The sequence below is a fragment of the Hoplias malabaricus genome, chromosome 13 (genome assembly GCF_029633855.1).
Source record: "Hoplias malabaricus isolate fHopMal1 chromosome 13, fHopMal1.hap1, whole genome shotgun sequence".
NCBI classification, from domain to species: domain Eukaryota; kingdom Metazoa; phylum Chordata; class Actinopteri; order Characiformes; family Erythrinidae; genus Hoplias; species Hoplias malabaricus.
Window position 1 is genome coordinate 1448893 of NC_089812.1, and position 14510 is coordinate 1463402.

The 14510-nt window shown below is 41.9% G+C and overlaps 1 protein-coding gene across 2 annotated transcripts in view; it reads left to right on the forward strand.

Moving 5' to 3' along the window:
* abat (4-aminobutyrate aminotransferase) overlaps positions 1-11389 on the forward strand; it is a 38764-nt gene extending 27375 nt beyond the window's left edge. For both annotated transcript variants that reach the window (XM_066641845.1, XM_066641844.1), the window contains exons 6-16: positions 4211-4260; positions 4905-4985; positions 5820-5912; positions 6861-6923; positions 7054-7117; positions 7330-7478; positions 8408-8545; positions 9750-9917; positions 10345-10491; positions 10832-10943; positions 11124-11389. In XM_066641845.1, coding sequence (XP_066497942.1) covers positions 4211-4260; positions 4905-4985; positions 5820-5912; positions 6861-6923; positions 7054-7117; positions 7330-7478; positions 8408-8545; positions 9750-9917; positions 10345-10491; positions 10832-10943; positions 11124-11245 — 1187 coding nt within the window. In that variant the 3' untranslated portion in view covers positions 11246-11389. The remainder of the gene's footprint in view (positions 1-4210; positions 4261-4904; positions 4986-5819; positions 5913-6860; positions 6924-7053; positions 7118-7329; positions 7479-8407; positions 8546-9749; positions 9918-10344; positions 10492-10831; positions 10944-11123) is intronic.
* Positions 11390-14510: the final 3121 nt, after the last annotated feature.

Consider the following 14510-nt stretch of genomic DNA (forward strand, 5'->3'; position numbering starts at 1 on the left):
AACCGCTTTAATATGAGACTGAAACTGATCTGGAGTCCATTAATACGCCAAGGTCTGAGCCAGTTCTTTAGATTTGAGGGCCCTCGAGTCCAGATACGCAGCCAATCTTTGTCTCTTATTGCCGTTCCCAAAGAGAATAATCTCTGTTTTGTCTTTATTCAACTGCAGAAAGTTGTGTTCCATCCAGTTAGTGATGAGTTTAAGGCACTTCCTTTTAATGAGTCACTGGACCACAGTCATTTGGGGACAGGGCCGTGTAAATCTGAGTATCATCTGCATAGCTGTGATAGGAACAGCCCATAGTCCTGTAGAATCTGGCCAAGAGGAAGCATATATAAGTTAAATAAAAGTGGACCAAGAATAGAGCCCTGGGGGACACCACAGGTCACTGGCATGTTCTCTGAAATATTATTTTCTATTTCTACAAAGTAGTTCCTGCCTTCCAGGTAAGAACCGAACCACTTCAGGACTGTTCCTGAGAGTCCAACCCAGTTTGTGAGTCTATCTATAAGAATCTTTTGGTCAATGGTATCAAAGGCAGCACTAAGGTCAAGAAGTAATAAAAGAGATACCTTTCCAGCCTCTGTATTTAAGCGAATGTCATTAATTACCTTGATTAGAGCAGTCTCAGTGCTGTGATTAGACTGGGACCAGGACTGGAATTTGTCTAGGCTGCTGTTAATGGACAAGAAACTAGTGATTTGCCTGAAAACTATTTTCTCAATGATTTTGCCAATGAACAGTAAATTATGTCTCTGACATTTTAACTAAGGAGTTTTTATGAGGTGATGGAGAGGGTACAGACTCATTATTGGATATAGACGTACTAATCGCTTGTCTGATATTCTGGATTTTAGTGTTAAAAAATAACGCAAACTCATTACATCTCTCAGTTGATACTAATTCAGGGGCCATTGGTGTGGGTGAGTTAGTGAGTGTGTGGACCACGGTGAAGAGGATTTTGCTGTTGTTAATGTTATTGTTGATGATGCTAGAGAAATAGGATTGTCGTGTTATGCATATTGTCGCGTTGTATTCACGATTGACTATCGTTGTAGATTTCTTTGTGAATATGACGACTGTGTCTGCGTTCTGCCTTGCGACACTCCCTCTTTTGGCTTTGAACAACAGAAGCATTTCTCCATGGTGCTTTCTGTTTGTAAGACATGGCCTTCATTTTAACTGGAGCAATCTCATCCATTACACTGACAATTTTTGTATTAAAACTAATCAGCAGGTCATCAACAGAGTCGGATCATTCACATGGTGTAGTGCACATTTTACTCATGAAAAGTGTAGCTGTGCAGTCTTTTATCATCCTTTTCTTGACACAAACTCTTCTGTCTCTGATGACTGGTGAGGCCCACATCAAAGAACACACAGTAGTGATCTGACAACGCCACGTCCTTCACAGTCACTGATATGTTGAGACTCTTTGAGATAATGACATCCAGCGTGTGACCATGACAATGTGTACTCCCTGTAAAATGCTTTGAAAGACCAAGAGTGTCCAATATGGCGTGCAGTTCCTTGGCAAAACAGTCCTTGGGATTGTTGATATGTTAAAGTCTCCAGCAATAACCAAATGGTCAAAGTCTGTAGAAATAAAGGACAGCATCTCTGTAAATTCATTAATAAAATTAGCGCTGTACTTCAGAGGCCTGCAGACAGTTACTAGTGATATCTGTGGTGTCCCTTTCAGAACTGCACAGAGATTCTCAAATGTTGTGAAGTCACCAAATGATAACTGCTTGCATTGAACCATGGAACAGAGCAGTTAGACCTCCACCTTTTCTACCGGCACAAGATGCATTTAAAACATGAAAATCTGGAGGAGCCGACTCCAATAAAACAGTTGCAGCACTACATTCATTTCGCCAAGTCTCAGTTAAAAGATTAAAATGAAGCCCATGTGCTGTAATTAGATCATTAATTAAGTGTGATTTGTTTGTGAGAGATCTGATATTTAGAGCTAACTCAGTAACTCGTGCACTTTGCCACAGAATCTCTGTCTCACAGTTTATTTGCTGTAGATTGTGTGAAATCACAGTTCATGCATTGACTGCTTTTAAAAATAATTTTTATATGGAGACTTTCTCTTGACCAAGGCTCGTCCAAAGCACATTGCTCCACCCTCCGTCACACAGCATGGTGCGGGTCGGCTGACGGGACACACCTAGGCAGGCTACGCTCTCCTACGATGCATGGGGCTTTCTGGGGACGCCGGTAGTAGGCTCCATCGGAAAAAATCACGTGTTTGTCCTCAGCCTCCAAGTGATAGAGGTGTTCAGCTCACAGTGGATCTGTAAACTGTTAGTAATTGGCTGAAAATCGGGGTATAAAATGACTATAAACACACTGTCTTGAGGTTCTACCATAAATCACAGTGTAGACGAGCAACAGAAAAAGAGGTCTGGTCGTCCACAGAGACTTTCCATTCTTGACGTATTACGACTTTAATCTAATATAATTACGACTTAATTTTGAAAACATTTATGGCTTGATGATGTAGTAGATTGTTTTTTGGGGGGGGGGGGGGGTTGTGTGTTTAGAAAACTGCAAAACAGTGAGGTGTTCATTTGGTTAAAAAGTATGAAGATCCCTGTGCCAACGCTTCCAGCACAAAAACACAAAAATGACATTTTTCATACATTAGCCTTATTTTTTCTGTTTTGTTTTGTATGGGTTTTTTCCCCTTCACCCTCGAACCTTGAGTTCCAAACAGCGGTGTGAACTGAATATTGTGTATTGTGTTACACCCACAAATTACATATAATCTCATAGTATTTATGAGTGAAAAACATTTCTGTGAGACGCTACATCGCCCTCTTTCTCTAACATTGTGAAACGACTTGGCGTCTGTGAAGGAATTTGCCTGAAGTTGCATCAAGTCTGTTCCACTTCAAACCAGTGCTCTCCGGAATGAGATCTCAGGCCGCACACTGCACAAAGCGCCATGTGGAGATAATTATGAGTTTACACAGTGGTGTCTGAAGCTTCAATGCAGATACTGACCAAAGAAAACCATGCTTTAATTCTGCATCATCTCTGTGTGTGTGTGTGTGTGTGTGTGTGTTTTCTTAGTGACTGGTTAGAGGTTAGACTTTCATTTACATATTGCCTCGTTGTACTGTGATCCTGTGAAAGCTGATACAGCGGTAATGATTATGAGATGACGGAGGCTCTGAATGTTCTTCAGGTTTATGAACCTCAGACGCTGTTAAAATGTTACTGAACACTTGGGAATGATGCTGATATAAAGATCACAAGAGAACAAGAGGAGGGGAAGTTTGTTGTAATCAGACCTATGAGCTCTGTTCAGGACGTCTCGGCCTGTGCTTATCAGTTGATCAAAGTGAACTCTTGAACTTCTGTACATCCTCCTGCTGGTTCCCATTAACCCAGGCCTAACTGTGGGCTGAACGTGAGCGGATAAACATTGCCCTCTGCTGAAATGAAAGGGCGAAAGCAATACAACAGCATTTAGATTTATCAAGAGAGATTTCCAGTCCCACCCTGTAAAGTCCCAACTTAAATATGAACCGCTCTAATGTGTTTATGGAGCCCTAGTGTCAGTAAATTGGTTTAAAAAAAAAAAAAAAAGGGGGCTCAGTCCAATATGCTAGGCTTCCTCTCGAGATGACCTCCAAACATGTTCCCCTATTCCTGCCCCTACTGACATCCTGTGGTAAAAAGGCATGACCCCAACTCCCCACACGAAACAGTGCTTTTCTACTGCTGTAAAAATCACCAGGGAAAGCAGCTTCGTGGAGCGATGTTCAGATTGATTCGGATTATCCACTCTCTCCGTTACAAAACGGTGTAGTTATTGCTTTCCATTTCCCAGTTCTGCTCGCCTTGTTCGGTCCGGAATCTAATTACAGTGAAAGATGGTGTTAATAGAGATGATAACCTTCTGTAGTGGGTTGAACTGGTATGTCATCATCCCTCGCTCTGAGGAACCACTCTTCTTTTTTGTAGGGTTCTAAGTAACAACATTCCAGCCCTGGCCCCAAAGAACCACTTATTACTTATTACACGTAATACATGATCGGACATCGTTGGGGACATCTGTGGTGATTAATAGTTACTGCTTACAGCTTTTTCCTTTTCCAGTGCCAATATTCAAGACCGTACTAATACTTAAACATGAGAATTCTTACTTCCATTGTGTGATTAATTATTACTCTTTTCGGTGGTTTGTTTCCAGGCTATAACCACCCAGCTCTGATGAAGGCCATCTCCAGTCCCAACAACCTGGTAAGACGCTCTGCTGAAACCCAGTGTGTATTTATAGCAGGAGTGAGCAGTGTGAAATAGATGTGCTCTCAGTCAGCGGAGATCATCGCGTGACGGAGTGATGAAGGCTTCACTGCTGTCGCCGACTCCTTCACGATCTGCATCGGCTTCGTTCAGATTCAGAGTCCTAGAGTTCACAGCTTTTCTTTTACACCAGCTTCTGTTGGTTCTGTGCAGACGGAGCCATGCTCTGATTATGGTTCTGGATTTGAAAAGTCTTTTAATGATATTAGAGCTGAATCAGTCATTTCACCTGTTTGGTTCGGTGTGTTTATGGATTCTTAGTAAAATACCTATCAAATAATAGCAGACAAACAAAGCAGAATTATGATAATTACCTTCATTACTCAGTGACTGAGATGCTGCTGAATCTGAGCGTGTCCATTTCTTGATGATAATGTTTACAAAGTTACTGTTGAAAATATAATGTATAGATCATGTATTATAAAGATAACGACCAGTCGGCCATTTTGAATGCATGTTGAGTGTCGTGATGATATGTCATTGTCGTATTGTCCAGTCTGTGTTTAACTGGCGCTGTCTGTAACAGTTTGAACACGAACACAGTGGAACATAATTATTTTTCTCCTTGTTTTTTTTCCCAGAGTGCTTTTGTAAACCGTCCAGCTCTGGGGATCCTGCCACCAGAGAACTTTCCAGAGAAGCTGAATGAAAGCCTGCTGTCGGTGTGTGTGTGTGTGTGTGTGTGTGTTGGACACAAAGCAGTATTCACACCCAGTGAAGTGTTTTACATAAGAATTCTGACTTAGATGGAGTTTCTTATAGAGGCCTGTCACAGCACGATCCACACTTTTCACATTGTACTTTGTGTGAATTGAAAATGCCATGATTCCATCAACAAAAACAAGCTATTTCCCCGAACAGGACACGGTAAGATAATTATAATAATTAAAAAAAAAAAATACACTGGCTCTTATTCATCAAAAATGCACGAAAATGACATTTACATTTACAGCATTTAGAGCCTTATCCAGAGGCAACTCACACAAGAGCTTAGTGTTCAAACTGAATGTTTATCCTCGCGAGTACAGAGAGGTTAGAGTCCAGTCTCGCCTTGAGCTCAGACGCTGCCAGAACAAGGGCCAGTGCTGACACCTAGAAAAAGCTAAACATAGTGAGTGCAACACACAGCATCTAGTGCAGAGTTGTTCGTTTACTGATGTAGCAACCTCTCCTTTATCTGATGCCAAATCAACGGAGACTAAAAGCATATTCCATTCAAGGAAATAAACACTTTTATTTTGACATAAAACAGCGGAGGTAGTTAATTTGCATATCAGTGAAAAAACCCTAAATCATGATGATGCTCATGAGCCAATGGTGGTTGTTCTACGTGGAGTCTGGGATTGAGCAGTGAGTTGATTGCTCCCTCTACTGACCACAGATTAAATAACTTCATAGTAGGAGATAATTACTCTCTCTATATTTAAGTGCCTGAGCATTATTGTAGATTATTTTGCTCTGTTGTTGTTATTTAATAAAGGCTAATTCTCATTTAGATCGCTCCTGCTGGGATGACCAAAGTCCAGACGATGGCCTGTGGCTCCTGCTCCAATGAGAACGCTTTTAAAGCTATGTTCATCTGGTACAGAGTGAGTTTGTACACACACACACACACACACACTCACTCTCACGCTCTTTCAGCTATGAATACGTTAGAGTTGGATTTTTAGAAGCACTCCCTGATTGACTCCAGAGATTATGAAATATCTGCCCAAAAACTAACTGTGGCTTTATGCTGTAAATCTCCATTCACCGTTTATACACTGAGTGAAGACTGTGGACATTGATTTATATGAAGATTACAGGGGTCAGGCTTTTAAAACGTATCATAATTAGTCTCACTGTCCTCTGTAGTTAATCTTGATTAGTCACTTTCTTTTTATTCAGCTATAAATTGTGCAGCTGTTGTATTCTGTCAGCGGTACAGGAGCCTGTGTGTACATTCTTCAGCTGCTGCACCGTTTAAAGTAAATGAGCAAAAAAACAAAGGGGCTCAGTCAGTCCCTGCTCACTGCGTAAAAATGCCAAAGGGAGCCAAACGCTGAAAATCATGAAAGAAATGAGGCTATTGCTTTATTCCTGCTCCATGGGCGGGTCATATTTTTGCTGTTTCCGATGATTTAGATAGGAACCTACCCTACGTTCAGGAGAGCGCTAAATGTATAAAAGTGAACAGATCAAAGTGTTACAAAACTGAACACCTCGAGTTACAAATGAGTTCTGTGGTAAAGTTACAGACAATTTACACTTCAGTCACCAACAAACAACAGCCATTACGCTCCGCAAACAAAAGACACAAAGCTTCTGAATGTGAACAAACCAGAGATAACTGCAGTTCCCCAGGATGGTAGACATTTCCTTTAGGGTGGAGCACCAAAAATGAACAGGAAACCAACTCCTGCTCTTGAGCTGCTTATATTTAGCATGTGTTCATTAACTTTGACCCTGCTGCCGATAAATATTTGTGGCGTATGAATATCTACTGTGATTGATCAGCTTTAATACACTTCCAACTGTTGTTTTGGATTGACGTCTAGAACAAAGAGAGAGGCACCAACAGCCCTTCAGAAGAGGAGATGAGCTCCTGCATGGTCAACCAGGTAATACAACAAACATCGTGTATGGCATAATTTATGGCATATTTTCATATTTTAAATATTAATCTATCCAGTAATTTGCGCACCAGGCAATCGTTAATAAATGCATACTATTGTTTTTGTCTCCTTGCAGGGTCCTGGGTGTCCAGATCTCAGCATCCTGTCGTTTATGGGGGGCTTCCACGGCAGAACAATGGGTGAGTCTTTTTCAGTGGATGATATTATTAAACATGACTATACACCACACACACACACACACACAATAGCATAGCTAAACACCATCACACTGAATGGGTCTTGCATTTCTGATGAAAGCCATGGACCCTTTCCTTTATTGATATTTGAGTGAGGTGTTTTTATCTCTCCTGGTTTTGACTGATCTGTGTGTGTGTGTGTTTTTGTTTTTCAGGTTGTCTGGCTACGACACACTCCAAAGTTATCCATAAACTGGACATCCCCTCGTTCGACTGGCCCATTGCTCCATTCCCAAAGCTGCAGTATCCACTGGAGGAGTTTGTCAGAGAAAACGCTCAGGAGGAAGCTCGCTGTCTTGAGGAGGTCAGGAGCTCTGCCTAATGTCTCAGTTAGTTCCCACATCAAAAATTCAGGAGAAAAACACTGAAAGTGTCCAGCTGAAAGTTACTTACAAAGTTCTACTTAGGAAACATATCTGTAGTATTCTGCAAAGAAGCATTAAGAGGTTCGGGTTCCTACAGCAACCACTGTGAACATCTCTGAGTATAGCTAGGGCAGGGGTCGGCAACCTTTACCACTCAAAGAGCCATTTGGACCCGTTTCACACAGTAAAGAAAACACTGGGAGCCAAAAAACCCTTTTGAAATTTTACATGAAATAACACTGAAATAACAGGGTTTTTTGCCTTTGTGCTCTGTATAAACAAACTACACTGTGTTACATTTATGAAATTAATGAACGACTGCAGAGAAAAATTAAACAACATTTCTGCATTCAACACAACATTTTTAATTTTGAAAAAAAGACGTTGGGTTGAAGGTTAAGTAAAATATTCAATGTCTATTTGAGTCCTTGTAGTAATGGGGGGAAAAAAAACACAGAACTTAAATTATCCACTGGCAGCAAACAGAAATGCTGTCCTGTCTCTGCGTGCAGTCATTATTTTACTGGCGCCGTGCAGTCAGCGGTCAAAATGTTCAAGAAACCGCACACTGACGTGTGTCTCACGTTGGAAGTTGTGACGTGTTTTAAGAGCGACAAAAATATTTTAGATGTTACAAGATCACCATAATCTTCATAGAATTACATTTTGAAAATGAATGAACCAAAATAAAATGCATTTTAATTAAATACTCATTAATTATTTTAAAAAGCTGAGCCGCATCAGAGGGATCAAAGAGCGGCGGGTTGCCGACCCCTGGGCTAAGGTTTAGGGTTAGTGTTAGTGTGCGTTTGTGTGAGGTTTTATCTTCACTCCCTGGCCCTGATCTGACAGTGGTTGTATGTTTAAGGTGGAGGATCTGATTGTGAAGTGGAGGCAGAAGGGGAAGCCTGTGGCTGGGATCGTGGTGGAGCCAATCCAGGCAGAGGGCGGAGATAACCACGCCTCGCCAGACTTCTTCATCAAACTACGCAACATCGCACGAAAGGTCAGTCTGGCAACCGTTACTATTTCATCAACCATTATCCCTTTAATGTTGAACAGAAATATCTTCCTCAGAGAACACTCCTGAACACACTCCGCCTCTTGAGTTGAGAAGGAATGGTATGAAAATGTAACGTCACGATTAGAGTGAACACAATGATCACAAACTGAAAGTTTTATATTGAACACAAAATTAGCAGCAGCACTGTGTACTTTTAATTTAATGTGTAAACAAAAACAGATCTCTCAATTAAGAGAGTAAACAATTGTGTTGTTGGTCCCTTTTTAAGGGGCATGTTTATTTTGAATAGCATCTTCAGCCCAAAGGAGAACGCTTTTAATGAACCTTAATAATGTTAGAAGCAGTAGAAGAAGTAGTGCCCCGCTCTGTTTAAAGTGGAAAGAAGTTCTTCACAGTGTAAGGTGGGGATTAATAGCAGTCGATGATGGCTATAACAGCTTCAGTAGTAAATATGGGTTCTTGTGAAGAGGCTGTTAAAAGCACAGTGCAGTAGGAATGGGGTTCAGACTCTCGCCACGCTGTCTGTTCTGATTTATGTCTTTGCTGAAAGTGACAGCGTGAAAAAAACCAAACGGCAGCCTGGCCTCACTCAGAACGCAGTGTGTGTGTGAGACTTTGCTGAACTCAATCTTGACCCTAAGCTGTGAGCTTTGTGTTCTGTTCCCGCTAAACACTCCGTGAGGAAGCTCGTGCACTGATTATGTTCAACACTCATCATATCATCACACTCCATTTAATACAAAACACATTCAGATCCAGATGTGGAACATGGTTCTGTGATGGTCTTGTTAAGATTTAACTGTTCATTTCTTAGATAATTAGCAGAATGATTAAATATGAAGCAATCTTGGATTTCGGTGCTGGACTTTAATCATCGCTGAAATTTGGATTCTGCAGTTAACACACACACACCTCAGCGCACAGGGAGTTGGGCCTAGCTGCGTTGCTCAAGAGCACTTTAGCTGTGGATGTAGAAGGAACAGAAAGTATCATTTCTTCGTTTTCCAACCCAGTCCAGGGGCCCAAACTGGGGCCCTTTCAGTCCCCACCCGCCCAACTGCTGCCTCCAAAGGGTCACATCTCACAAGTGTGTAAACCTGGAAGTGACACTGCTCTGTCAGAGTAATCCTTTCTGTTAATGCTAATCAAATGAAAGCACCTAAACCCTGTGTTTTGTGTCTTCCAGCACGGCTGTGCGTTCCACGTGGACGAGGTGCAGACCGGAGGAGGGACCACGGGGAAGTTCTGGGCTCACGAACACTGGAACACACCAGACCCGGCTGATGTTGTCTCCTTCAGCAAGAAGATGCTCACTGGGGGGTACTATCACAAAGATCATCTCCAACCAGACAAGGTTCATCAGATTCATTCACTCCATCGTCTTTAAAGAGTAACCCAAGTGATTTCATAGTTGTGGCTGTGACACGTCGCCGTCTTATGGCTCCAGGGTTCTGGGGTCAATGCTGTGGTGTGTTTGCACCGTGTGGGCGTGACTGAGACAGTGTGTTCGATGAATGAATGGACTTTAGGGTTTCATTACTTCAGATGTATTTTTATGATCCTGACTTGGGTTAATCTGAGCAGCAGCGCCCCCTACTGCTGAAAAACACTCTGCATTTTCCAGCATGGCATGTTATGCAATCTTTTGTCTGTTATTATGAAACTTGAATGGTAATACTGTTATAAGTGATTCATAGAGAGAGAGTGTGTGTGTGTGTTGTCTCTCTCAGTACTCCTGCAATACTAACCCGACAGATGTGTCTGTGCTGTGTCTGATCCAGGGTTACAGAATCTTCAACACGTGGATGGGAGACCCATCTAAGAACGTGTTTCTGTCCGAGGTTCTGAACGTCATCCGGAGAGAGAACCTTCTGGAGGAAGTGAACCGGTCGGGGAAGGTTCTGCTGCAAGGACTTTATGAACTACAGGTTAAAAACACACCACTTCTTTGAGTTCAGTGATTCAGCTCTGTGTTCGTTCGTTTGAGAATCTCATACAACGTAGAACTGACAGTGTTTCCTTCAAAGATTCAATAATGAAACCAAGCCACAGCCTTTTTCATCATTGATTACATCAACTTTGCTTTGTCTATATTTTTTCTACTTTTAAGTCACTTGTACTTTGGAGCACATTAGATATTTCAGAGTGTACAGCGTGACGTACCGTAATCCGTAAACACACAAAGCCTCAGCGCTCCGTCACCGTGGATGTAGCTACAGGTAGAGATTGTAGATCTTGATCTGTACATGTTCTCTCTCTCTTTCTCAGGCCCAGTATCCTCACCTCCTGAGTCGAGCCCGGGGTCAAGGAACGTTTTGTGCTGTAGACGCTCGCGATGACGTGACCCGCGACAATCTCCTGCTCAAAACCAGGGACAAGGGTAAACACAAACCCTGTGTTTGAACTGGGTTAGGGTTGAGTAGAGAGAGCAGGTCTATCATGCACCTACTCGACCCTCTGTGACAGTATTAACAGCAAACCCGTGTTAATCCCAGTGTGAAGTTGTAGTAAAAATGAAGCTTAGGTAAAACTAATACGACTCGGTTTTCTGTCTCCTCAGGTGTTCTCCTGGGCGGCTGTGGAGAGAAGTCCATGCGTTTCCGTCCGGCTCTCATCTTTAAGGAGTACCATGCTCATCAGTTCCTCAACATCTTCAACGATGTTCTCGCAGAGTACAAGTAGAGCCTCGCACTCACCCAACCCTTCCCACAGAGGACAAGCACAAAGGCTCCAAGCCCAAAACCAGGGGGTCGTCGTCTTATTCTTCTTTTTACACAAAACACTCTGCCCATTTTCCTTCGGCTTGGTCCTGCCTTGCTTTTAATTCTTTTGATTTTCCACAGTAACAGTTCATTAACGTGTGTTCATCTAACAGGACCCTCATGACGAGAGAGGTAAACTAAAGCAGGAATAATGTAGGACAGTGGCCCTTCCAGTTCAATCTCTAGAGCTAGGAACCCCCTCTCATTCATCTATTGTTCTGTGACAGCGAGAGGAAATCGACTCCTGGCAGCTACAGATGCACTTTAAATAAAGTGGCTGCCTGCCAGATTTTTAGCTGAAATACAGCAAGCCCCTTCATCAGACTCAGAGACAGGAGCCGCTGTGGGAAAACACTCATCACCGCTGTAAGCACAACACACTTAAATACACACCTGTGTGAAATGACAGTCTTACTCTCCCTGCACATGAACAGGATCTGAGCGCGAACCACAGAAAGCGTCGGCGCCGCAGGGCTAGCCACAACCCAAACGCTTGCTTATCTCACGCTGATGTTTCCGCTTAAAGCACAAAGAACTGCTTTTTCCCTCAAAACACACCCACGCCCCAAACACCAGGTCTCACTTTACACTGGAGAGTCCACGTTAAAGGCCTACTCCAGCCTTTTCAACCTAATCTTCACACACTGTTCCCACTCACGTTCAGCCTAAAGGGGTTTTCAGGGTCGTCTCCACACCTCAGTTATAGACCGCTGGACTTTCTCTGACAGAAGTTAATCACTGCAGTGCCACTCATTCCAGTCGGACCAGTCCGGCTTAGGCCCGGAATCTCTTACACAGGCTTGGCTTAGGTTGAGTGCTGCAGTGTTCCTTTATGAAGGAGTCTTGATCTTGTTCGTTCAGTCACTTCTCAGGTGAACATGACCCCCTGCAGCACGCGTTTCAGTTCCGTTTCATTCCAGAGAACAAAAGGGCGCTTGTTTTGTGAGTAAACGCTGCTTGGGGTGATTCTCCTGATTCTCCACCAAAGCTGAACCGCTCGACTTCAGCTCGGTTTGTAGCACGCACAAGTGTTCCACCCTCACATCAGTCGTTCCTGGTTTTATACACGGCACACAAACGACGGTCTCTGTCTCTACTTTCTTTTAAAGCTCATTCTTGCTGAAGTTATAAATATGTACAAAGCACGTAGTCGCACTCAGAGGTGTTCTACCAGCAGAAAGAGAACAGAACAGAGTTGCAGTGGGTTTGTTTGTTTTTTTTGCTCAATTATAATGCCATGTCCCATTTCTCAGTGTAAAATCAATCGTCGTTTTAAAGCCTTCTTCAATGTTTTTAAAGCTGCTCTGTCAGAGCTGGAGAAATCCCGATATGTGACGACTCTGTGCCTGTCCGTTTCTATTGGCCAAGTCAGTATTGTATAGAGAGTTTTTGTGTATTATTGATTTACCTGTTAACAGTTAAAATAATCACTGTTTGTTTACATCATGATGTGAGATGTTTATGACAAACGTAATTAAGCCCTAGTCGTAAATATTGACAATTATTATATAAATATATATGTACTCAGAAATAAATCTGACATTTTGATCTAGATTTTGTGTCTTTTTTTGTAGTGGAGTCTGTTGATGAAGGACTAAGTACTTATGGCCTTGGAAAACTACATAATGTAAAAACGAGGGAGACTGGTATCTACATTTACTTTCCTTATGTCTCACCTACGGAGCCCTGGAGGGGACATGGGTAAAAAAAAATTAATTCGCACGAATAAGGAATTGATTCTCTGGGGGCTCCGTAGAAGCCAGCTGCCTTTTGCCAAAACTCTTATAATATGCGAGCCGTGGTACTAATGACTGCAGTCACTGCACATGAAGTAAAATGACCTTATTTAGTCCGTAAAGACAAAAGATATCAGTTCAGTGTTGATCACACTGTGTACATATGGATTATGAAGCACCAGAAGCTCATAGCTGTCATTTAAACACAACGACACCAAAATAGATTAATTATTTGCACTGGATCGAATTCCAGAGTCCTACATTTCACACAGTTGTCCTGTTTTTAACTTAGGAGCCAAAGGTATTTTACATCATTCCTGTGAAGGTTGGTTAGGCTTCTATCTGTGCGTCAGCCTCCGCAGAGACATTAAACGTTTTAAACTCGCGCTAATATAAATAAATAAAGAACAATATGTGGGCTTAGTTAGAAACGAACTGAAACAACCTTCAAATAAACAACAAATTTTACATGTTTGGCCTTATGACATACATGTATCCCATATGGACTCTAAAATTTGCGTTGTGTTTTGGATCGATACGTGACTCGTTTTATCCCGTATTTTTGAGGTTAAGACGGATGATTTGAGACAGACAGCTCCGCTGCGCTTCCTCAGACAGAGGAGCAGATACTCCGGCTCCTAAACAAAGAACGCGCTCATCACTTGTATTAAGCCAATCCAACCAGAGTTTTCTGACAGTTATTCAGTGCCACAGCCAATGGAGTCTCAGTCCCTCCTCCTACAGGGGTTTGTTGTGAGGCAGAGCTGAAACACTGGGAACTTACAGCTCGGTTTTAAGATGTTTATCTTTGTCCGGAGAAACTACACTTAACTTTCCCGACTGACTTTTAGAAGTCATTTTTTTATACATAAAAATCACATTAGATAACTTCATATAAGATTAACAATAACTAGTTATTCTCAGAGTGTCCTAAATAAGCAGACTTTTAAGCACAGGACATACGGTAGCCATTGTGTTTTAATAATAACTAATTATAAGACATCTGGACATATAAGTTCAACATGGTAATGAGGATGAGACTGTCTTTTAGAACTCTTAAACCGATAAGATGCTTTCAGATCTCAGTGTAATTTAATAAAATATAGTACAGTGATTATAAAGTATTTGCGAAAAACATGGTCAGATTTACCACACACACACACACCTCGGGTCTCGCATTCCTTAATTCAGTTTCAGATATTTGGCAAATATAAGCAGAATATATCGTGATTTATTTGTAAATAAAATTGCTATCTGTCTTTAGACGTCAGGAACACAAGGGCTGTCTGCTGTGAAAGTATTAGTCGAAGATGAATGGATTTGTGAAAAACAATATTGTTTTTTTCCAATGGAGATAATAACGGATCTTTAAGGCCACTGTACTGAAGGAGAAATGATTTGATTATTTCGTTCCTACATGTATATATTGTTCTTAATTTATTAATTTAG